The following is a 26442-nucleotide window of genomic DNA, read 5'->3' as shown; positions in this document are numbered from 1 at the left end:
ATGTAATGAAATCACAATTATTCTTAATATGCCAGGTTGTTGTTATCAGTGAAATATGGAGCAGCAGTGGTAAAAGGAACGGATGTGGTTTGTACCCTCTTTAAAAAGGCAAGGTCAGTTCATCAATTCCCTTATCAGCCCAATGACATCCTGCTCTCAGGCAGAGCAGCAGCCTCCCTCGTTAGTGTAATTCATTGCTGTGAAGGGGTGTGCTGGACCAGCCAGCTCTAAAGTAAACAACTAAGGACAACAATATTTAATTGTACAGAAACTGATACACGGCTTATCCGCCATCTACTACTGTGGAATTACTGTAACTACTGGAAATCTACCTTTTGATCAAAATGTAGAAGAAAAGAGTAGTTAGGCTGCACAAATCATCATTAAAGGAAGCCTGAAACAATTCAGTGTAGGAGGACCACTCTCATTTTTCAAAAATATCATATCCATGCACACATTTTTCACAAAGCCAACTGCAGCTCTGTCAGTCATAGCTGGGCTCCAAGACACTTTTCCTGTCTCTTCTTCTATTCTTAGTATAATTGCATCTACAAAGAACCCCCCACCCCAAATTCTTAACCAAGGAGACAACAGGTCAATGAATACAAAATACTATTTAATACAATTTTATTACATTCTATAAACCAAAGTCAGCAATTTGTAAAAAAAACATTGGCTTTATCTCTATATGTTCCACAACACTGCAAAAGTCTCCTAAGGATCAAGATCAATACAGACAATTGACTGCCTGCACATCTTTGGTTTCAAGTGTTTTATTTTGGGTCAGTTTAATTTCAATTTTTATCAGAACATCGACTGCAGGTAAAATATTTCTGTACATCTGTAACAGAGTTCTCTGTCCAGACATCATTTCCTCTTTATTGTATACACATCTTACTTAAGCCCTTCTAGCATAATTCTTTGTCATTTCACACGTAATCTGCTTTTTAGAAGGAATAGGGAAGATTTCAAATGGCATCAGCTACTTTAGTCTCTCATCTTAAACCTGTGGGTTTGTTTCTGTTACACACAGCACACAATATATCCTTGGCTGTGATTCATGTTCCCTTGGTGCCCCAGTTAAAAACATGGAGATAAAAACCACAAATAATGAGAAGGAAGATTATCTACTCTGCCTATTGAAAGCCTAAGGATTTTGATGACTAGGAGTGAAGGAAATGGAAAGCAAAGAAGATACATGAGACACAATTCAAACAGTTGTACTGTTTATGTGTACTTGGAAAAAAAAAAGAAAAAGAAAATAGAGGAAAAAGCTGGCACATAACTCAGAGAAGACTGAACGAGCTCCTACTTTCAGCTCCTTTATTCTGAGTTTATATGAACAACTGTTAGAGAATGGTAATCACAGATCAAATACACAGAGAGAAGGGTGGGTTTGCTCCTCTGCCAGAGCCACTCTGGTGTTTGCCATCATCTCGTAGATGTGCAGGAAAGAGCCAAATCCATCATAACACTGCAAGGACACAAGGAAGTCCTTATGAGGGACAAAACCCCCCTGTTCTGCAGGTAAAGCTCCCCCTTTGGCTTTCAAATCAAATGCTGCCTTTGTAGGAGCAAAGACCAGTAGGGTCAATAGCAGAGGTATTTGTCAGCCCAGTGAATTAATGCAATATGGAAAACACAGATTTTGTTCAATGGCTGGAGCTGCTCAGTCTCTAACACACCAAAGAGGAGCCCACTGAATTCAGGACTGAGGAAGCTCTGACCATCTGTCAGCACCAACCATGAAGAAAGTTTCCTGTTGCTCCCCTCTTTTCACAGGCTTCTATGAACAGGTACACCAGCAAAAGAGGAGAGAGGCAGGGAGATGCAAATGAGAGGGAGTCAGAAGGATTTCAGGAGAACAGACAGACTTTCAAAATGCTTGCTAAGCTTAAATAAAGTCAATGTTTCATTCAAGATGATGAATTTTGTAATTACTGAGCACCTCTCTTGTGACATTAAGGTGCGCAGCCTAGCGACACAAGAAGTTACAAAAAGCCTAATGATATTGATGGGCAGTAAATAATTTCCTAGTCTTACTACAATTGATCCATTTAGTATTCAAGGAAATCGATATTTTTATTAAAACTTATTTTGGAAATCTAATCTGAGGTAAGTAACTACACTTAGGTGAAGCATAGGAGAGCAGACTGCTAAAAATGGCAGCTCTGTATTTACTGGGTGACTTTCTATTTTTGCAGTTTTTCATTTTTTTTTCTATGTTATAATAATTTAGAGTAATTACTTTAAAAATTAGATTCACACAAAGCTAAAAGTTCACGTTTGTAATACCGTAAATATTGGGATTGTCTGTCTGAAAATAGGTTTAGATTATGACAGTAAGTAGCCCAAATAATACATGGCCAAATAGGTGGGGTTTTTTGTTTGTTTTTTAACTGAAACAGACAAATTGCACAAAACATATTGTGATGGAAGAGGATCACAAATAACATAATTTTTTAGTACATCAGAATGACTGACGAAACAACTGCCTGAGCTTTAATCACGTCAAATCCAGACAAAATAGTCAATTTAAAGTATTGTAAGAACTCTGAAGGTACTGCAGTTGTTCTGTGGTGCACACAACGCCAATTGTAGGATGATGTTTCTGTCAGTTGCAAACTTTAGAAAAAAATAAAAAGTATTGAGTTAAACTTAGAGCATGGTACTATGGTTATACCTGTTTCAACAAAGTGTAGTTGGATCCATCAGTGCTAATTTTTCTTATTTCATGATGATCAGCCAGAATTAAGAAAGGTTCCTCATCTAAACCCCGGGAGAAAGAATATATTAGACTAGCTTTTACGTTAATTTATGGAAAATCAGGAATACAATGCTGAAATACAGATGGTTTGAAAAATAAATGTTACATGCTCTGATCAATGTTATGGATGAAAGAAATATTTAAAACATTCAAATGCTCCAAGAAAGATCAATGATGCAGTATAAAAATGAACAAAGCAATCAATTAGTATATCTTTCAATGCAATTTAATTCTTTTGTCTTTGTAATATGGGAACCACACTGTATTTTCTCCTAATTTAATGTCAGAGATTAAAGGGGAAATATATTTCATTCCATATGTTTTACTTTCAATATTTCCTTTCAAATAGCACTATTAATTGTTATGACTGCAAACCACGCATGTTTTGACCACTCCTTTTTGAGATTTCAATATTCTGAACATGAGAGTGATAAAGAAACAGCCATTTATAAAAACCTTGGTTGTCTAATTCAGAACTGAAGCCAGATTTGATTTTTTTTAAGCCTGGTCTTCTAGTTTATAAAAAAATATTTACTTTCAGAAACTCATTCATGACATCACTGACACATCTCTGAGAGTGACATACATAATAGTAGTTTTTTTTTTTTTAAGCTATCTTTATTTTAGCTCTGTTAGGAGTGACTCAACTAAAACAAAAAAAAGAAACTACCAGTGATAATTAAAAATGTATTAAAGGCTTTGTATCTACTGCTCACACACTCTAGAATGTAATGTGCTGTCCAGCCTACTCTGCTCCTGTACTGAACACGTTTGCGTTTTTTGTTCAGCTCTTAAGACATTCTCCAGCTCAAAAATTACTTGAGGCCTGTGGGGAATGGCTGCAATGCTCTGCTTTCTTGTAAAAGCCTTTAAAGCAAATTATGCAGAAAAACCAGCATTAGGCCAAAGGTCCCCATGTTGGCCCCTCCTGGCAGCAGAACCACTCCTGTCACAGCACCACAGCTTTGCCACGGTCTCTTTTGAAGTTTGATTTATTGCACCTCCAACAAACAGCTCTGATGTGCTCCAGCTCCCCTCCTCCTCTGAGTGAGCCATGGCTTCTAAAAGTGCAGGTGGCTTGGGAAGTGGGGGGCAGGAATGAAGCAAAACCAGCTGCTGGATTCCTGCCCTCACCTGCGTCTCATCGGATTATTTAGGGAAGCACCCGAGGCTGGAATATGAGGCAGACAGAAGTTCCAGCCTTCTTGTCATTTGGAAAGAAAACAGAAAGCTTGCCTGGGCTGTGGAGGAAACTCAGCAGAACACAGCAACAGGGTTTCTGTTCCTTTCACTGATTGAGCCAATCCCACCCACTGAAGCACATGAAAACAACATCAGAGGCGTGAGGAAATAGCCAATGCTCTCACATATCTTGTGTAACACATATAAAACAGGAGGATTTAATATGCCATAGGAATAACAGAGTTTGCATTTTCTCTTATTTTTTCCTGTTCCTCCTTTTCAGATGAGGAAGCTTGATGTACATTCTAATGTTCTAAAGATGATGAAAGCTCATCATAACCATCCTATTACCATGTGACTCAGAAGCAAAACTAAGTGATGTATTCTAACTTTCCAAATAATTTTTCTAATAAACTTACTAATTCAAACTTTCAAAACCCACTGTATCTATTTACTACAAATGAGCTGAGGACCATACATACTAAAAATATAACTTATTATTACGTTCACACACAATCACATTCCTATTTTATATTGAAGAAATAGCAGATTCAAAGTAACTCTGCTTTTATCTTGCATAGAAAGGTAGCACAGACCTTGGGGCTAAGGTTTTTTTCACAAATTATTTGGATACAGCTGTGGATTATAAAAACATTAAACAGTAATACCTGAAAGGGATTTGCAGCCATTTGGGTTATCAGGCTGTGTTTCATACCCTTCTGCACACAAGCATTTGTAGGTTCCGTAGGTATTGATGCATTGCTGGCTACAGGGAAATCCAGATGAACATTCATCAATATCTACACACGTTTTGCCATCATCCTTCAGGAGGAATCCAGGCCAGCATTTGCACTGGGAAAGAAAACCAAATACATTAATTTTTAATTCTGTTTATCATCTGTGTGTACCTTCTTCTGAATATGTTAGCGTCATAAACTTTTTATGTATCTCATTTTTTCAAGTAACATCTTAATTACTTTGCTGCTTGTATGTTTTACAGAAGGCATATCTACTTTTCTTTTCAAGTACTGCTCATGTAATCCTAAGCACCATTTCCTCCAAAAAAACCCAAAGAAAACCCTGTACAATGAGTAATTATTCTTTCTACTTTAGCTAAAGAAAAAGTAAAGCACACCTTTTCAAAAATATAGAAAAGATTTTTCCTTGAAAATAATGATGGATGGACGCTTTGGAGTTCTTAATTTTCAATTATACATGTGTTTTTTGGTAAAGATAGAAAGGTTTTAATTATTTTCCCTGGAACCATTGACATCACCTAGCAATCTGTGCAACACAGCAATGTGAATGAGAACTCTTGAGGCTAATTAGGAGCTGGAGGTGGACAATTCCTGTGGATCCCTTCTAACTCAGAATATTCTCTGTTTCTCTTTTACTTGGCTCTGATGAAGTTTATCACATGCAATGTGAAAGATGAAAAAAAAAAAAAAAAAAAAAAAAAAAAAAAAAAAAAAAAAAACTGGGCAGAGGGGTTTTGAAATAGGGGCATAAACTGTATCTACAGAAGAATTTGTGTCATGCTCCCTCCTATATCCTCTACTTCTCTCTGCAGAGATCCAGGATGTGCTTTCTCCACCACTTCAACAAGGTTTTTGCTGAACCCAACAGCTCTTGAGTCTCTTTCTCAACCCTCACAGTTCCAGAGGGTTGAATACCTGCAGATCTAAGCCATGCTGCACAAAACTTATTTAGTTCTCAGTGGGCCAATGTTCAGCTGAAAAGATGAAACTTTGGGAGTGCAGTTAGGGTTACTTCAGAGTTAAAACCCTGAAAAAAAGGTCTTTCTTCTATTTTTAGCTACTATTTACAGGCTACTGCAGTCTGTTCCTCTCTACTTGTCAAGGCCAAAGAGCAGATTCAGGTGATTCAAAAAACATCCTCACATGCTGACCGTGAACAGTTTTATTCTGCTGCTAAGGTGATATTACTTTGTTTAAATATTTCTGTAGGAGTCTTGGTAAAAATTGGGAGAAAACTGCTATTTCTGCTGTTCATTCCTATGTACTGTAAATTTTTTACTTTTTGATTTTCAGTGCTCTGCATACACCAGTATGATTTGTTGCATTTAAAGTGTTGCACAATCTCTTCCATAGGTATAAAGTATGTACTGTACCATTTTTTAAATGCAATTTGAATTGTTTGCTTACAGGAAATAAAAATTTGAATGTTCTTATTATGGCATGTAAGCTACTTCACTACAAGAAGGTACCACACAGTGGGCCTTTATTATAATCATGCAGTAGTTAAACCCTTAAGAACTAAAAACTTGCATTATATTACACCATATTTTGCAATTATTCACCTTGTAGCCAACAGGAAGGTCCTGACAATCTTGGGAACAGCCACTGACTTTCTTACTGAGGCATTCATTAATGTGGCAGCTTTTCTCATCAGACCCATCACTGCAATCTTCTTTGTTATCACAAACCGCACTTTGAGGAATGCACTTGCCATTTTTGCACATAAAAAAAGAGCTGTTACATGACTGCTCTGGAAAACAAAAAAGAAAACAAAGCTTGGTGTCATCCATTAGTATTTGGAATTAGTTTTCTCATGTATCAGCTGCTGTGTGCACATGAAATGAAACAATTATGTAACAATTGAGTATTCTTTATTGGCAGCATTATAAAAGCTTTTCACTTTTCAGTGTCTTTAAAGGTTATTCCTCTCCTGGAAAAACATGTGAAGACATCAAGTCATAACTCTCTTCTATATATTTGGTTTTATATAATGGAGAACCCTCTACATCATCTCTGCACAAAACACAGTTCTACAGTCTCCAAAAGTTAAAAAACAGGGGTTGTGCCCCCTGTGGAGGCTGAGGTGTTTAGGAACACAACTGACTGAATTACAATGCATTCCTTGCCTAATGACCTGCACATATGGTTTTCCCTGTTTGGCAAAACTTGAATACATCGTTTCAGCTACATTCAGATCCTTCAAATAGCAATTGAAACATTTAAATAAATTTAATGTAGGTGTGCTGCCTCACCTCACAGCAGATGAGCGTTTTCCATCAAAATTGGTATAAAGAAGCTGGCTACAAAGCAATGAAATCCTAAGGTCTAGACAGAAGAACTGGTCTTTCAAAAAGCCACAAAATAGAACACAATATGCAGACCAGGACTAATTTCCCTCTCAAAATGCAGTCAGACCTCATCAAACTTATTAATGTAAGCAGAAAATACCAATAAAACCAATAGCATTTGGTCAATAATTTAATAAAATTAAAGCAGTGTTTATTATTTATAGTGAAAGCATCTTTTGTATGATCTCCTTTTGTGTGATGAATATCTTGGACACAGTAAACATTTTTAAGAGCAAGCTAGAAACTTTGGAAATTACTATATTAATATAATCTTATTTTAATATCAATAGGACTTAGGCATTAAGGACGTGTCTGCTATTTTATTCCACCGGAACTGGTGGCTTGAACTTTGTGAACTGAGGTTTTGGATGCTCAGAACACTTTCTCCTTGCAAGACATGAGCAGTATCACGAAAGCACTAGAAATTTAAGCCATGAGGTTTTGCATTTGCTGACTTAAAACCCTAAACCATCGCTCTCAAAAAAGAAAGGTCACACGTGTTCTCCAAAAAATTACACACAAACCTGAACTTTTGCACTTGGTGTTGAGAGGTGCCTCATCAGAGTGGTCTGGGCAGTCAAAATCCCCATCACACTGCCACTGGGAATTCAACAGGCACCGTCCATCAGCACAGGTGAACTCTCCAGGACGACAGTGACGATACCCTACAAAAACAACAACCAATCACCTCATGTTTTCTCCCATAATTTCCACATAAAATTCTGCATATTTGAGGCAATGCAAAGTATTTTTCACTCCATAAAGAGATGCAAATTGTTGTGCTTATACAACAGTGTCTACCAGCAAAGAGAGAAATCAAAATTCTCTTATGTAGCACCCTATAGTCATGATACAACTCACACAGATGTGAAACATTTATGCAGCTCTCAATCATAAATTCCTTTTCTTTTTGGTGCTATTCCATTTATTCCTGTTATTAGGAAATAGCTTAACAATACCCAGCAAATATTTTTGTGGTGTGCTTAAGGCTGCATGCCTTCCCTTTAAAACATGCAGAACACAAACCATTTTAACCACACTAAACACACATTTTCAAAGATGGCCACAAAATCAATATGTATAGAATGGATGCATTTTCAAAGTGAAAGTAGATTTCTAACAACAGCAACAACAATATATATATAATGAAGTAAATAAACCACAAACAGGCATTTGCTTCTTAGAACACAGTGGTTTAACTGAGAGTTGTAAACCGACAAAGCAGTAGAAAAACTTAGAAAAGTCATCACAATGATAGTTTTTTTCTGTTCAGTTTTAAGTAATTAGTTATTAGGATTTCATTAAAAAGACAGGCTTATACAATGGACTCAAAAATTGCATCAAAGAAATTTTCAAGGAATAGAACGATTGTGAACTTTAAAAAAAATAAAAAAAATTGTTTGCTTCAGTCACCTGTCCCATTTTTATTTCTGAATAGTACTCTACAAAAAAACCAGTAAGAAAATATACCTTCAATTATACAAATAGAAAATTAAAAACAGCTACACTAAAACAAAGCCTAGATTTTTAAATGTATTCCATTAATTCAGCTTTCAGGAACATATTTAAACCCAAATTCCATGTCAGGTAAGTAGACTGGTGGCTGAAGAGTACCTGGATTGTTTTGGCTCCCAGATGGAAGATGAAAAAAGGTTTAGGTCTACAGTCAACAGAGCTGTGATCAGGCTCTCTAGTTGGCAGTCAAATCAGAAACCACAAGTTTCAAATCCTGGGGAATGATGTGGTTCAATTTTAAATCCTGTCAGCACCTTGGAAAGTGTGTTTTGGAATTTGACTCCTACTCTTTACAAGCAGTTCCCTTTCCCATAAAAGAATGCAACCCTTTCCTAAAATGGCAGTGTAACAGTTTTGCCATACCAGTCCCACACTGAGGTGTATATTTGATTACCAGTTAACAGAAAATTGCATTGAAGCAGCGCAGCACAAACATTGCTGCAGAGTTCAGTTTCCCTGCAGAAATTAAATAGAGCCAGTGCCTGAAGGCAGGTCCATACTAAATCAGATTAGGACTTTGTAAATCTCCTGCTCCTTTTGCTGTTCCCTCCTTCTGTCTCTTTCTGAAAGTCGGACAAAATAACACTATTGATTTGTCTGTATTTTAAGGGGTGTGTATAGTTTATAGTGTGTGTGTGTACGTAATGCTATAGAAAATAAATTAAATACACCAGTAAGAAATTGTAAGTGTAAAGAAAAAAAAGGCAAATTCCAAAGTTTATGACTGTTGAGTTCTAAATAGTTATTCAGGTACTGAATACTGGGCTGGGGCAGGAGGTGCACACAACTGCTCTCTGTGTCTGTGTGCTCAGCACCTTTTGGGACTAATTATACAATGGTGTTTGAAAACCCCTAAGAGCTATAAATTTTGCAGCTGTGATTTGCCCACTCTGTTGCTGCTAATGATACTGAATGTGTAATTCACTGATTTCCTCGTAATTATCTGTCATTAATAAATCAATATGCATGCTTTTTCTCACAATCTTTGGGTGTCTGCTCACGTCATTAATGCACATACCCCCTCCAGGTCGTGTGCACAATAAGGACATCTATAATATACAGATATTTTCTAGCTATTTTCTGTTATGGCTCTCATTTCTGAAGCAAATTTAAGAGTAAACAACTAATATAGATTGTGACAGCACCAAACCAGGCATTATAATCACCAATTTCTCCTTTTGGAGGGAATATTTGCTCTATATTTTCCATAAATAGTATTCATATAGATTAGTGCTTCTGAGTATGGCCCTGTGCAGATATCCAGATAGTATAAGAAACCCTAAATTCATGTGAGTGGTGAAAATTAAACATTGACATATGTTTTTTAGTTGATATCATTTAACTTCAATGACAATCATGACAGATGTGTTTCATTATTTGGTAGGAAAAAACCGTATAGAGACAAAAAGACAAAAAACCATATAATAAAGATACACTTGTAAACAAGAAATTCTAGGACATACTTTTAAAATTCTCTTTAATATTATTAGCAGTCAACTGTAAGACACTATGGGAAATAATTTGTCACTGTAGCCCCAGATCCAAGTTAATCCCAAACTGTATTAATTGATGCATAATTTAAAAGTGAGAATTAAAACAATTTAAAAAAATGCAGAGCTTTCTTTTTCAATAGTGCCTTCAAGTACTGAGCCCTGAAGAATGCCTTACAGTTAGCAGTGAAATTGTTCTATTTGCTCTATTTTTGTTATACTTGCCACATTCCAGAGATTCATCCGATCCATCTCCACAGTCATCATCGTGGTCACAAACAAACTGCTTGGGAATGCAGACCTTGTTATGGCACATGAAAGCATTCTCATCACAAGTGTTATTGGGAGCTAAGGAAAATACAGCCCATTTAAAAAAAAAAAAAAAAAAAAAGACAAAAAGAAAGAAAGAAATTGAGAACAACCAGATATACAGCTGATTTTCTTACACAAAGATGAAATGAGAAGTGCATTTGAGTGAATTCAATGGAAAGAACCATAACTTTTTAGTCAGATAAAAAGCATCACACAATTCAATACCAGAAAAACCTACACATCACAAAGAATGCTACAGAAGTAAAGATAGCTAAAATCTCCTGTAATCCAAGGCAGAAAAGCTTCAGAAGTTGATGCTGTCTATGACTAAACTGAGGTCTGGCTCTGAAGAAAAGAACATTTGGGAAGAAGACATGTCCTTGTATTAGCCTGCTCCTGAACAAATGCTCTTCCAAGTCCATAAACACTCAAAATGTATAGAATATATTTATATACAACTTTTACACATTAATAAAACAATCCCCTCCAGTGAAACTATTACTGAACTCCTGACACTGTTAACAGAAATGTGTCTCAGGAGACTGGAAGTAATATTTTATAGGGTAAGAGATGCCAGGATCTGAACAATCAGCCAGAAAAGCATCTCCCTTCTTGATGCACAACCTCCCTGACCTGAGCAGCAGCATTTTCTTCAGGAAGAGCAGTAAAACTGCATAGTCACTGATGTGCTAATTTTCATCAGTAAACACACTGAGTCACATTTTCTTCAGCTGGGCTGCCTCGCTGCGTGTGAGCAGAGCCTGGAGGTGTCAGGCTGATTAAAAAGCTGAAGGATCCTGCTCCATGTGCTCACACAAGGGCCAGCAATCTTCACCAGCAAAGTGGACACTACAAAGGCAAAAGCAGCATGAAAATAACATTTTTTTTGACATGCAAACCTACCACAGCCTGCTGTGGAGAGCTCGTCACTTCCGTTGGGACAGTCCCGCTCCCCGTCACAGAGCCAGTGCTGGGGGACGCAGGCGTGGGAGCCCAGGCAGCTGAAGGTGTCTGCAGCACAGGTCACTGAGCCTGCAGAAACATGGCATGGGAGCCCTCAGCATGGAACCATCCCATATTCTCAGCTGCAACATCCTAACCTATGCTTTTATGGTGACGGGTAATGATTAAAGGGGTTTATTCTAAAATATGACTTTGTCCTGCACATTATGATAAACTTACTGGCTAGGATTGTTTTACAGTCAAATTTTGACCATTTGCTATTTCTTCCATTCTTTTCATTTATTCAGCCTCTTAAATTTCCCACACTTTATGAAAACCATCCAGCAGAACAATTTTTTGAGCCAGTTTTGGCCAGTAAATTTGACTGCACATTTGGACTGACTGAACAAGGGAACGGATCTTGCAAACCATGTAATCCCTGCATCACCAAACTCTATGGAAGCCAAAGGCACTCAAAAATTTTGTTAATCAGAGAAGAAAACAATGTGTACCAAGTAAAGCAGTAGTGTGAGTTAAAAATACCTGACAGTTCTGATCCAACTAACTCAACATACTGTTTACCTGACTAGTTTTTTCTTGGCTATTCTTTAGATAATGTTATATCCTAGGATTAAACTTACTCCATTTGGAAGCAAATTTTTGTGCAATCATCACTTAATGTATTCTCTTAGGTAAGTTAAATATACTTCACGGTGTATTTTCTACAAGTTTTAATTAGAAATTAGTAAAATACTAAAACATTTTTAAAAATATTTTCTGTCCTACTTATGCAAAAGGGGCAACTTTTGCCTACTTACACTCATTTGCCCTTTTTTGAAATTTCTAGAATTGAACTTCATGTTGAATTTCTACTGCTTTTTAAGACTGAAAAATCTGAAGTCATTTTAATCTCTTTTCTCCTTGCAATTCAGATCCAACACCTGTTCCTAAGGAGAAGACTTAACTCTCCTTTCTTTATAACCAGTGCAGATTTTTCCCCTCTTTGAGAGAAGTTAGTGTCCTAAATAATTCACATTTTACCATATTAGAACAGTATAAGTTCCACCTCCATCCTTTTCATTTGATGGCATTTCTACATCTACGTTTGATTAAGCAACTACTTTAACAAACCACATTTCTTCTCTGCCTACTTAACACTTTCAGTTATCAACAGTATTTTTACTGTGGTAACACACTGGAAATATGGAATAAATACTCTTTGTTGAATGGACTTTAAGAGGATGTTTGAAAAGGAACATATATTTAAGAGTTAAAAGCTGAAATTTTACAAAGAAACTTAAAATACAGAGAATGACGGAACCAATGTATAAAATCACTAAATTGTGACACCATGATTTGACATAATGTGATTTTTTTTTGAAGAGAATTCACTAACACATTTCCAGTCCATTGAGCCCTAGAATGAAAACAAAATTTTCAGTTTCTCATGCACCTTGAAGCGTTTGGGAATGTGAGAGAAATACCATACAATATAAGCTTATGGTATAAAAAATTTTAGAGAGAATAGAAGGAAGAGCTAGGGAAAAAAAAACCAAACCCAAAATACAACAACTTTAGGGTCTTTGAGCACTCGTCACTCAAATATAAAATTCAAACAGCAGTTTTACCTAAAGGATAGGAAATGGACAACAGGCTGGCTGTTCTTTCACCCAGGCTGGTTTGCCATTCATAACTCTACTGCTAAAATTCACACAAATCATCCAGTTCCCATAAAAAGGAACCTATCTGCTGGTTGGAGGGGGCTGAGGGAGGAGATCCCTCACAGCCTTTGGAGATTCTGTCCTTGTTCCCTTCCCAGCCTCTCCTTAGACCACGTGGTGTCTCATTCTGCCTGATCTGCCACAACCCAGAGCTGAAAGGATCCTACTCACCACAAACAGCATCGCTCTCGTCTAAGCCATCTCCACAGTCGTCCTCACCATCACAGGTCCACTGCTTGGAGATGCACTTGTTTGCAGAGCAAGCAAATTGATTCCATGAACAGGACGAATCTGGGGATGACACCAGGCACTGCATTTGTTAGGTTCACAACAGCCCTGCGTTCCCTGCATTTTCAGCCATGGTTTAGGATTTTTTGCACTGCTCCTTTCTTCCCTCCCAGTTTCCATGTACTAAAACCCTCCAACACAGTAAAATCCTAATCTTGTTATTCAACATGTTATCAGTTTGTCTCAGAGTTTGCATTCACCAACCCATTTATAAAAATAAATAGTAAAACATTCCAAACACATTCCAATATTTCCAAGTATTTTTTTTAGTGGGAAGAGGAGAAACACTTTAAAAACTGAAGCCTGGTTTGCATATTTAACATAGATGCTACAGCTACAGTCAACTGCTCTATTTGGGTAGTAGTGCTGAGGGCACAGTCCAAATTTTCCAACCCAGCCTTCCTCCTGGTATTCCAGTATTTAACTCCATCTTTAAAAGCTTTCATGTTATTTTCTCTCACAAGAAAAATTGCTGTGTGTTTGCTTTATCCCATTTACACTTTTCTATACATTGAAAATAAGAGTTTCTGCATTTCACAATCAGACTGCACAACTGCTCTAAGTAAGTGCTATTCTTCTCTGAAACATTCAGGTCTTCCATGTTTCCCAGACTCCTTTCTTTAGGAATAAATTTTATTTTGTTGCAGCTGATGACAACAAATTTTAATATTAACATTAAAATAATTTTAGGTAATGAAATCTGAATTTAAAGACGAGCATTATAACAGGTGTCTCAAAATGTGGGAAAAGTAGAATTGACTTAAACCCCCTTCTCTTTTGCCCATAAAAATCAGCTAATTCAGTTTATAATATTGTACAGAAGTGAATAAAACCTGGAAATGTAAACACCTAGTTATGCTTGACAAACGTGGCCAACAGAAAAGATTCTGATTGTCACAGTGCAGAGCAGTTCCTAATCTGAAGTTATAAGATAAAAATATACAATGAAAACTGCAAAGCAAATATGGAAGCACGTTAATGGGAACTGGGTCACAAAGAGAGTGATATAAAATGTTCAGTCATGGTAGGAAGTAAAGCAAAAACACCACAAAAACTGAAAAATACCCGAATTTCAGGTGTTATTTAAATAGGGAATAGGAAAATTTGGCACTGCTTTTTGCTGTTCTGGTACAATTTCACTACAAAAATAATCAATTCAGGTAATCCATACAAACTGAAAGACCAGCTCCCAGCAGGAGTAAAGCCAACCTGCTTTGTGACTCAGGTAAAATTTAAGAATCTGAAAAGATCTGAGAGAGAACAGACCCTTAACCCAGTTCGCAGTTCATGCTGTATTTTATTTACATCACTTCCATCATTACTTTAAATAATTACATCTGTATGGCCTCTGATTCAAAGGAATGCCTATTTTGGTGTTTGGGTATTTCCCGTTGGGGTCCAGATAGTGACTCAAATTCATGATACCTATAAAACTCTTCTAATGAGGCGCTGTGAAAATTAGTGAAATTGTTAAATATTAAAGTAATAGAAAACTCCGTATATAAATATATCCTTAAGAGAGAAAAAAATAAAGGGCTTTCATTCTGGCATGAAATAGAACTTAAGGTATTGACAGCATGAAGTATTAGAACTGAATCTGAAAATACAGCATCAAAGAACTTTTTATATAATCTCTGAGATATAAATGCACACTTCTTTGCCAAAGTGCATTAGTGACTAGAGAAATACAAATAAGACAAAATGCTCACCACAGTGCAATTCATCTACTCCGTCCTCACAGTCTTTCTGCCCATCACAAAGCCAGGTGGTCAGAATACATCTTCCACTAGGACAACCAAAATAATTTTCTTCACATGTGGGTTTGTTTTGAACTGTGATAAAATAAAGAATGTAATGTAAAATGGTCTCTACTAGTATGATTAGGAGCCTAATACATTTTTGCTAAATTTCTGAATACTGATGGACAAAGTGTTTATGTTTAAAAATGGAAAAAAAAAAGTAAATAATTTGTGTTCATTAAAAAAAAAAAAGTGATAGCTAATTAGTTTAGGGAGCTGAAATAGTTATTTTTTATATTTTTAGAGAAGAATCAGAGCACAGCTTCAAACTAAATTAAAAAGCCTATAGAGGAAAGTACTTCAGTTTACAGGTTTTGAGGTCAGGCAGGTCAACATTGCTTGTTGGTTTACACCAGCTGAAGAAATTGCCCTTCTGATCTTTCTGCTGTCATTTACAAGATAATCTAATTGTGGCAGTATTTTTGTCACTGGGAGAAGCTACAAATCTCATGCATGCGCTGACTAACAGGAGCTACACCAGTGATGCTGGAGCCAGAGGATCAGACCTGGTCAGAAATTAAGAACTTCTCCTTTGTCTTTTTTATTTTGTAGAGTCAGAAAGTAATTTAAAATTTGATTTTTATGAATGCTTAGAAACCAGGTTTGAGGAGAGAAAATGTCACATATTGAGTTTCATGATGCAAGCACAAATATTAGTCTAATAACAGCTTATTTTCAAAATCTTAAGCAAGGTCCTGGGAAAACCCAGGAGTTCCAAGCACTGGAAGCCACTGAAACTGCCATGGTTTTCATTGTTCCCTCAGTGTACTGTATTTTTTTTTCAGCCTCCTCTCTTTGAAAAGGAAAGTTAAAGTAAACATTTATGGCTTCTACAGCTGTAAAAAAAAAAAAAAAAAAAAAAGAAAGAATAAAGAAAGAAGTGGGACATCTGTGATGACTTGGTAGACATTAAGGATTCTCTAAGTACAGCTACCCTACATGAGTATTTTGCTGTAGTTTTCTGTAAGAACAATGACACTGAACCAAACTGCTAATGGGAATTGCAATATTTGTAATAGAAACAACACTCAAAAACTTAATGTGCCAGAGTTGGTCAGTTTTGAATGAAATGGCAAAGGAAATCACATGGTGGGAATGGTATTGCTTCCAAGTAAAGGGAGGAATGATCCAGGCAATTAGTCACACATTGAAATGATGGAACATTTTGGCATACATTTGGAATTCAGAGAGAAGTAATACAAATAAATGGACAATGGAATAAAATGCACATTAGTGTACTTATGCAACATTAGTTTACTGAAGCTGTAGCACACTGCCCTCAAAATATTCCTTGGTACGGAAAAAAACCCCTTCTTTGTATGGAAATACAGCAAATCTAAGCTATTTTGAGCTAAATCAAGGGTTATATACATTTACATAATTAAGAGATAATCTGGAGAATGTAGAGATTAGAATGGTAACTCTAACTTAATATGCATCTATTCATAGGATTGATGGAAGTTCTTAATGTCAGGTTGGCTGACAGTACTGCTCAAGTCCCAGCTTTCTCTGCATCCTGGTAATATTTTCATCAATACATTTGGCACAATTTATACAAGAATACTAATAGAAACTTCTGGTGACATAACAGGATTATCACACAGAAAAAGAGAATATTAAATGGAAATAATCAGATTATGTCCACTACCAGGCAAAATTTTGATGGCACCGAATAACAAAATTTGAAGTCTTTAATTTTACAAAGAATAAAATTTATTGTTTAGGAAATATTTACTTTTATTAAATGCCTATTCTTAGAGGAAAGAGTTAGGGGTAACAGGAGATTAGTTTCACTCTAGAATAAATCAATTTTAAAAACAAATAGAAATAAAAAGATGTTTACATTTTGTGCTTAATATTCTCAAACACAAATGAGGGATTCTGGATAAAAATGGAGCAAACACATAAATGCCCTCCTTCATTAGGAAAGAATTGAATATTGTGAATAATTTGCTGGTTAACATTAAATATCGAGCAATAACCTCAGTCCTGAGTCTGGAGCTCAAGCTGTCATTCCCTTTTCTCCTTGCTGAAGACCAGAACTATCACAAAAAGCAATAACCCTGGATTCTACCCTGGCAGCCTGTTCCAAGGACCAAATAAAAGAGAAAGTAAAACAAGTCAGCAAGAAAAGAAATACCACCCACTAAAGTGGTGGCTAATAAAAGTTCCTGAGTGATTATGCTGATGCTTGATGAGCTTGACATTTTAATGACTCCTGTTTTACTTAAATAAAAATGACAAATGACAGACCTAACCTGGAGGAAATAGAAAGCTAGGCATTACAGTTTGCTTTAGGAAAAAATAAAAATCATTCTTTTGTATTTTAAAAAATTATAATTATATAATTATTATATATTAAAAAATTATTCTTTTGTAATAATTTGCATAATCCCATGCAACACAAAATAAAGGTGAATAAACTGCATTCAGCATTATATTAATCTCTTTGTTAAATAAAATCAGTTTTGACTGAATAAACATTTTGCAACACAATGAGAAACACTCCCCCCCAAAAAAAAAACCCCTGTTCTTTTTTAAAAAAGTAAATTAATGTTGTTTTGCTGTTGTTTGTTTGTTGGGTTGTTTTTTGTTGTTTTTTTTTTGTTTTTTTTTTTTTTTTTTTTTTTTTACTTTTTCACAGTTACCTGGGCATTTTAGCTCATCTGTATAATCTCCGCAGTCATTAGCTCCATCACAAATCCATTCTGGCAGTATACAGAGGGAAGTCGAATTACAGCTGATAAATCCTGAAGATTTTATCCCAAGTTTATAGAAGTAGGCACAGTTTGTATTATCTGGAAAGAGACAGCAAATTACCACACACCTAACACAGCCTGAGAGCCTCACAGTTTAATTTTCACACTGAGCTCGAGGACACCACGCAGGTGTCAGTATCCCAAGCAGCAGTGCCCAGGAATTAACTGCTACATAACAAGGAATAATCAGGGAGCAGATGCTGTGAGGGAGCACAAACACAAACTTACTGCAGCTCTTTTCATCTGAAGCATCTGCACAGTCAATGATCTGGTTGCACTGCGCTGATTTCCCGATGCAAACCCCATCTGCACAGCGGAATTCTGTCGAGGCACAGGCTGAGTCTGGAACATATGGTTATAAAGGATGTAAATTTGTGTGCTAAACAGACTCTTCAGATGCACATTATACATATGATGATGTTTAAGCTTCTGCCTTTCAGAATGAGGCATTCAGAACACACTGTACCTTCCAGCAGACATATGAGTTTGAGTTTATTACACGTGTAAGTTTCTAATTTTTTAATTTATTTTTTAGCCTGGAAGCGTCTCTAGGTAATTAAACTCATTTTGAGATAATCAATATTTGAGGCAGGAAGAAGCATTTTCAGGATCATCCATGAATCTCTCAGATTTATTTCTTGTAAAACCAGCTTGGGGTTCTTGCCTATATGTTTTTCCCTCTACTTATATTTAGGTAAATGATTAAAAATTATTTGGTGCCTTCAAAAAAATGCTAATTATTACAGATATCTAGCTTTTTAGTTATATATCTTGTGGAATAGTATCCCCTCCAACCTTTCTGAATTGTAACGAAGGATTTGTGGCCTTCGTGCATTGGCTGATGTACAGATATAAAAATTCATGTTGTAAGACAAAAAACCAAAAACCAATTCTGATATAAAAAGGAGAACAATTCTAGCAAGCTTTGCAAAGGACACAGACATTGCCATGCATCTGAGAAGCAGAGAAACAGAGCATTTACTGCTTCAAAGAAGAAGCAGATGCAGAGAAGAAATCACCCATCTTTCAACCTGTCTGCAGTAAAGTTACTCTCTCATTACTTCACAGAAGGAACAGCACCTGTATTTTATATTTTATACATATAAAATATTATATATAATGCATATATTTGACATTTTATAGTCAAAACCCCTCTCCTCCTAGAAGACTGTAGGTGCAAACCAAAATCAGCCTTTATATCAATCCCATCATATGATTAAATCACACGTTCTTTTCCAGCTACTCCAATCTGCAAAATAAATATTTACAAAGCAATATTCCTAAATCACCTTGGAAATTACTGCCATTTACCTTTACAGTCAAATTCATCAGAGTTGTCCCCACAGTCATTTGCCCCATCACAGACTTTGTCACTGGGAACACAGCGGCGATTGGAGCATGGCTTGAAACCCTTCCGACAGCCTCTGTTCTCTGGGAAGTTAAATACAAGCACATGATTGGACTGACACTTCATGAGAACAGCCTTACACTCAATCCAAACAAACAATCCAGAAAAAAGTATTTTAGTTGATAATGCATTCAAAGCTACATGAAAAAACCTTCAGAAGTTGTTCATCTCTTATGCAGCAGAACTTGGACTGATAAAGGGGTACAGAAAAATCAATAAGGCATGACAAGAAAGAATGGCAAAAAGAAAAAAAAAAAGAGGTGAAGCCTAACTCCCAGTTTTCATTATCTTGTGGTGTAAAACACCCATGTACTTTAGATGCATTTGTTTTGAGACACTTTTTTGGGGACCGTGTTTGCATATGGCAACAATATCGTGATCATATAGAATGAAGCATACCAAATCTGACCTAAACCAAAACAGCAACAGATGGAGAATAAAATAACAACAAACATTAGCAGAGAGGTTTCTGGATTTCTGAGCACCAACACCAACACCATTCTGCTCAAGAACACTATTGAAGAGTGAATGAATTTTACGTAAGGATATGTTGGAAAATTCAGGACTGGTTTACTAAAGCCCTAATTATTGCAGAAGTCACAATAATAACATTCACTGCATTAGTTAATCAACAATAATGAGTCCACCATCCTGTTCTTTATCAGGTTCAGAAAGCAACACCCTGCATATGACCTAGTGCATCCCAGAATCCCAGCTCTTCCTGGTTTTTTTTTCCAATGCGTAGCAAAAAAATTTGGTATGGTTGATTTAAATGAGGCAAAATGTTCACTGGCACATTGCAAGTTAATAGAATGTCCTTCACAGAATTATGTGGCAAACCCATGGAAAGACAAATTGATGGCTCTCAGAAACACAGAACCATGGAATGGGTGGGGAGGGACCTTAAAGACCATCTCATTCCACCCCTGCCATGGGCAGGGACACCTTCCACTATCCCAGGTTGCTGCAAGCTCCAACCTGGCCTTGAACACTTCTAGGGGCAGCCACAGCTTCTCTAGGCAACAAATCTTGTATTTATAAATCTATTTATAAATCTATAAACTAGCATTCATATATTTTTTCAGTATTGCAGAATAAGTATCTTCCATCTTTGAAAAAGAAGCTAGCTGTGTTTTTCCTTATTTTTATTTTAGAGACACAAATATGAGAACGTTTGAGATGCTTTTTAGTAAATATGTCAGTTAATACATGAAGTTTGAAAGAAAAAAATATTTTCATATAATTTTCTCCATGTCATATAAGGGTTTTCTTAATGTGTGTTGCCATTTTCTTGCTGAGCATCTTGGCCGAGATGGTGAAAATAAGTAGAGAAGTCACAGAGGAAACAATCTAAGCATGTGTGACACCACAATTACAACAGGAAGGTGAAAGATCTGGAAATACCTACCACAGTAGAAAAGTTTCTCATCAGACTTGTCCTTACAGTGAGCAATGCCATCGCAAGTCAGCTGATAATCAATGCATTCACCATTCCCACATTCAAACTCTGAATAGATGTTGCAAGTAGAATTTTTACCTAAAAATAAAACACATTAACAGGTAACTTTTAAAAGCTTTTACAACTAGCGGAGATGAGAAAGAATGCTGACTGCATTTCAAGTTTGACCTATGTGAATTTTGAAAACTTAAGTACAAAACAGTAAAACACACCATGGCATCAGAGCTTAAAAGCTTCTACAAGGAGAACCTGTAAAAGAAAATACACTGACAAATATCCATGAAGGAACATGTAGTGAAACAACTCAGAGGCACTGATTGTGATAAGAACTTTGCCACTATTGTGCTCAGCTTCCTTCTACTCACCCGTGCCTTTCCTACCCCCAGCTTGAATGATACAGCCTAAACCCCAATGCAGAAAACCTGCTGCTTCCATTTTACTTATTTCTTTTATTCACAAAACCCCTCCCCTTCTCATCTAGTGGATGTTTTATCTATCATTTTAGAAGAGAACCTGGTGCACATTTAAAATTTTTACTCTTTTACTTAAGAAACTAAAACATATCACGAATTGGACACAACAATTTGGTCATGAACTTCATGATAGGTCATACATCTGTCTTTGTGAGCATGGTTCTCAACAAAATATCAAAGTGGAGAGAAAAGAGGAGTATTTAGGACAACTCAAGAAGAAGAACAATGGGAAAATGATACCAAATTTTTATGCTTCTTTCTTGTTTCCATTCTAATCATTTCAGCACAAATTCAGGAAGAACCAATGTCTGCTTTATGCAATAGCCAAGCCAATAATAATTGAAAGCATTTCTTGATTTGATTCAAACATGAAGTAAAATATAGATTCTGGACAAGGTAAGATCTGGTCTTGAATGTGATTTATATAGTCCCTTAAATTTTAATTTAACTGTTTTTATCTCTTTTCCCTCCATTTTCTGGCATTGTAGGAGCTTAGATCTTAGGGACAGTAACTCTCAATTACATTTCTAGTTCATCTAGTTCAGCATCTTAGACTGGAATCTTTAGAAAAAAAAGAAAAACATAAATACAGGATAATCAGCCCTCAGTTCAAGTCCAACCAGACATCCTTGTAGAGATTGCTTCAAACTCCATCTTGCAGAAACAAAGCATTTTAATGCCTTTCAGACTGTTTCTTTGATGACAAGTAAGTAGTTGGAGCAGTCATTACCCATATCATCATCTCTCCCTCTTTGAATTTCACTGAAGCTTTGTCTCAAGACTCTTGACTGGCAGGAAGTTACACAGCCTAATTACACTGTGAAAGGACAGTTAATTCCTTTTCTCAGCTGGAATTGCTAACTTTCAATTTTATTGAGCATCCCTTTCAACTGAGTTACGAAGAAAGAAACTTTTGATCTCACGACTAAAGTCTGTCTCGTTTCCATCCATTCTGTGCTAATCAACCCCAACATTTAGTGCCTTTCTTATTTCTTTTTTCTAATAGCTCAGATCAATATTTCCTGCAAACGTTCTACAGAATAATTTAGAAGATTAAATCTTTCATCATGTTCTAGGTGACAATTTAAACATGGTTTTACCTAAGAGCAATTTCAAGAGTTGCAGTGCATTTGGAAAATATAAATGCCATGTAATTATTATAAAATAAGTTATTAGGCATATGAATTTATCTGCTGTACCTCTTTTAGAACCTCTTTTACTTCCACTGCCAATCACTGGTTTGACAACAAAGAGACAGGTGAGAAAGTGCTTTGATTAAAGTTCAACTTCAGTAAATTATCCCACATAACCCTAGACAGACCTGAAGGATAAATTCACATATTTCTATCTATCTCAGCAGTAATTACGATACATATGTTAAAGTCCTAACTATTAATAAGAAACAGTATCCCACGACCATAAGAGGAGTTTTAAGTAGAGTATTAATGCTTTTTAACCCTCCCAAAAGACTTACAAGAAAAAAGAGTTAAAAGCCTGGTTTTGCTGAATTGCCAGATCAATTTTTACAGTGTATAGAAGAAATAAAATTAATGGCTTGGGCCAACTGTCTTATGAAAGCCAAGTGCCTCACAGCACAGAAAAGCATCGTGTCAGCTACCATTACTTACTCACACATCTGTTATCATCTATCAGGACTCTGTCCCCTCTACACGAGCAGTTCACTCGTCCATCAGGCGTCAGAAGGCATAAATCATGGCAGCCTCCATTCAGTTGTGCACAGGGAGATAACTCACCTGAAAAAACCAACAGCAAGAGATGAACTCTCTTTTATTAAATTTGCTTCAATGGCCAATGTCTTTGAGAGAGCAAAGATCACCATATCTCAGATCCACGGGCAATTGATTTGGGTTTTATCACTCGGATGAAAACGTCAGCATCCCTCAGATGCTGGCATGCTAAAGATAAACAAACAGCTGGAAAATAACAATTTTTAAAGCCTGCAACATTCAAAGCTGCTGAAATTTGACAAGAAAATATTTAACTGCTATCCATTGAGCTCAACACCCATAGCAGAAAATTCTGACTACTACTTATTTACTTGGGAAGAGGTTATACCCCATCTTTTCTGAACTAAAGAATTTATGAAACGCCATATAATCTTTTAACTTGGCTAAAACTAAGTAAAATCCCTGAAATTAACAATATTGGCAATAAGAAAACTGCTTTGTAGCTTACAGCTGTTGGTGTCGTTGGCAACAGCAATAATTCCCATTGGCTGGTGCGGGATATCGGAGCGGAGAACTTTGGTGTCTCCTCCCGTGTATTTACTGGAACGCAGGATGGCTCTCCTCACTCCATCTGACCAGAAGATGTACTCATCATACACAGCCAAGCTGAGGAAGGTGCCTGGGCCAGACTTAACAATGACCTAAAATGCAAAAGTGCAGAGGGGAAACAGGAGAAGTGCTGTCACTGAATGAGAAGTCCTTAAAGTGCAAACTGCGACTCCCATCACTTTTAGACAAAACACTTAATACATTTATACATCCAGCACCTGGGAAAATGAGATAACAGCATTTAAAATGTGTATAAAGGATGCTACAGGCATGTAAATTTCAGAAAACCAGGCATCTGTTCCTTAATTTAAAAAATCACAGTTTATCTAAACGTGCCTGTAAAAACACCTACTCAACACTCTTCCTGCTTAATAGCTCCAACAGAAAAGAGGTTCTTGCAGAATGGTTCAAAGTCTAAAAATTCAATCTTTATGAACCAAAGTGAAGTGAAGAGTTTTAGAACTGAAGAGCGCTCACCACATCATCACATGAGAAACCTGAATGCAAGACAATAAATGTTTCACGTTTTGGAATTTAGAAGAAAAATCTCACCATAGTAATAATCAGTTTAAAACCTAGAAGAAAAAAATGAATTGCAGTTCCCTATATAGTAAGGTTTGAAAGAAAATTCTAGAAATACAATGAATTTTATCCCAATCCAAATCACAGCTCCTGAATAATATTTGCATATGTTCTTTCTTTCCAGGTATCAGAATTAAAAATTTCACATTAACAGTTTCTTTTCTGAAGAATCTGACAATTCTTTAATTGCTTTTTTAGTTGAAAGTTTAGTTCTGGCTGAACAGAATTACTGGAGGGGGGTTTAATATTGCTCCATTAGATAACAGAGGTAAGTAATACTCTTTTTGTTTTTATTGAATTGTATTCCAGGTTTCTATAGAAAAAAAATAGTAGCTTATGTATATTTATGAAGTGGGATCAATTCTGACTCAGGTTAAAAAAAAAAAAGGAAGCCAATGTCTATGTGCTGCTTATCATAGAGAAATTGGGATAAAACCAGAAAAATAACATCCTTTAACATATCTCTACTTTAATCACCATGGTTTTCCATTGCTTTGTGTGCTTTATCCCCTTTCCCAGAGGGAGTTTATAACAACGATGAGATTTCATGGAAATCTGCATGAACCAGCACATCTGAGGGATCTGAGCCCTTTGTGCTTGCAAGCGGATGCTCTGTGACAACTCCTTAAAAAATGCTGTAATGAGAAAGGAGTAGTAAAAGTCAAGCCCATACTTAATATTAAATAAGTCATTGTGGGTGTGTGGGAAGTCTTTCTCTCCATGTAACAAATGCACCTAATAAACAGAACATCCAAACTTCATTTTGTGAAACTAAAGCCCCCAGCTTTGGTACTACAGCTATGCCTTGGAGACTAAGGAGGTGCCCCAACTCTGCAGGATTCAATACCAAGGGATGCTCCAGGTTTGTTCCCACCTGTGCCAATTCACTGGGCAGGTTATCTCAACAATCTGCTAACATAAATCATTCTAGTCCTGTGCACAGGAGCATTCCTGTCCATGTTTAAATTCACTTATACAGACAGAATGTCAAAATTACTTACATTAATCAGATAATTATAACAAATTCTGCTTCACTATGCACATAATGTATTTCTGCATATTTTAAAGAGGGTTGGACAGCAAATCCTTTTTTCCAGGAAAGATTTTTTTCCCAGTGATAAACGTCCCAAGAGGACAACTTTTCTCTAACCAACCTTTTTCCAGAACTAAAAGTATTAAAAGATAAATGGGAATATATTAATGGCAAAAGATTTCCTCTCTAATTGTGCACATTTACAGTAAGACACTTTTCTTAATATACTCTTAAAAGCCTGCACTATTCATATTCAGACATTTCAGGAAAAAAATAAATCATGTATATTTCTGAAAGACCTGTATGAAATCTGGCCATGCAGATTTTGCAGCCCTGTATTCCTCTCTGTGCTAGTGTGAAACCATCCCAGTTGGAAAGATTTTATTGTTACAACCAGTGCTAAAGCACAGCCCTGATCAGCTTTCTGTGTTGGGTAGCACAGTCATAATTTCTCTCAGATTGGAACAATAGAATGTAAATTCATTAGAGAACTGATCATCGCTGTTCAACCTTGGGAGAGCTGAGATCCAAATAAAGTGTCAAAAAACCAAACTTTTTTCACTATTGCTCACTGTATTTCATTTCCTGGAGTCTCTGTATTATGTCACAGCACTATCCAAGGACATTGGTTTTATTCAAGCATCCAAAATAAAGAGTTCATATTCCTATCAGCTTTTGGCCAGCTTTACAGCCCTTTTAACATTCTAATTTATAGAATAACACTGAAAGTTGTGACAATTTTTTATTTCTATTTTTTTAAGTCTGAATTTATACAAAAAATTGCAACAATGCCAGTACAATTTTGAAACTTTAAGGAATCATGAAAAGACATCCCTACCATCCCTTCCACCTGCAAGAGTGGAAGTCAGATATATCCAAGAGTACATCCCATGTTTTAATACTAAATGATACCAACATTCTGTTGCAGCAGACATTTCAAGCCTTGAGTAACATAAAACATTTTCTACGTAAAGTGATGAGAGTGGAGGCTGGGGGATGTCAGAAGTTGAAAACCAATTTAATTTTAACAGTGATCTTTTTATTTTTTGAATTCTGCTTTTTAAGTTGTCCAGAAATATTTTGGTTTAGCATGTAACAGCTCTAATTTGAGATCTGTGTAGCAGTTTCTCCAGAAAAACATGACTGAAAAAGGACTGGAGCCAGCCAGGTAGACATGTCAGGCAGAGAAGAATTTCTGACGGAATACTATGATTTTGATGATTCATATAAAACTTATTAGATTGTCAGTAAGAACTAGACTCAATGATTCTTATCATGACAACACTAAACTTTTATAGAAATACTGGAT

At 36.2% G+C, this 26442-nt stretch overlaps 1 protein-coding gene across 1 annotated transcript in view; it reads right to left on the bottom strand.

Annotated features, from left to right (window-relative positions):
* Nucleotides 1-26442, bottom strand: part of LRP1B (LDL receptor related protein 1B) — a 483986-nt gene that overhangs the window by 100253 nt on the left and 357291 nt on the right. The window contains exons 44-57 of the mRNA XM_017740107.1: nucleotides 23418-23610; nucleotides 22850-22975; nucleotides 20698-20826; nucleotides 19193-19312; nucleotides 18110-18223; nucleotides 17771-17920; nucleotides 15033-15155; nucleotides 13207-13326; nucleotides 11276-11404; nucleotides 10286-10408; nucleotides 7580-7720; nucleotides 6270-6457; nucleotides 4618-4801; nucleotides 2684-2769 (exon numbers count right to left, since the gene is read on the bottom strand). Of these exons, the coding sequence (XP_017595596.1) occupies nucleotides 2684-2769; nucleotides 4618-4801; nucleotides 6270-6457; nucleotides 7580-7720; nucleotides 10286-10408; nucleotides 11276-11404; nucleotides 13207-13326; nucleotides 15033-15155; nucleotides 17771-17920; nucleotides 18110-18223; nucleotides 19193-19312; nucleotides 20698-20826; nucleotides 22850-22975; nucleotides 23418-23610 (1926 nt within the window). The remainder of the gene's footprint in view (nucleotides 1-2683; nucleotides 2770-4617; nucleotides 4802-6269; nucleotides 6458-7579; nucleotides 7721-10285; nucleotides 10409-11275; nucleotides 11405-13206; nucleotides 13327-15032; nucleotides 15156-17770; nucleotides 17921-18109; nucleotides 18224-19192; nucleotides 19313-20697; nucleotides 20827-22849; nucleotides 22976-23417; nucleotides 23611-26442) is intronic.

The sequence above is a fragment of the Corvus brachyrhynchos genome, unplaced genomic scaffold, assembly GCF_000691975.1.
Source record: "Corvus brachyrhynchos isolate BGI_N302 unplaced genomic scaffold, ASM69197v1 scaffold126, whole genome shotgun sequence".
NCBI lineage: Eukaryota > Metazoa > Chordata > Aves > Passeriformes > Corvidae > Corvus > Corvus brachyrhynchos.
This window is presented reverse-complemented; position numbering and strand designations above follow the sequence as displayed.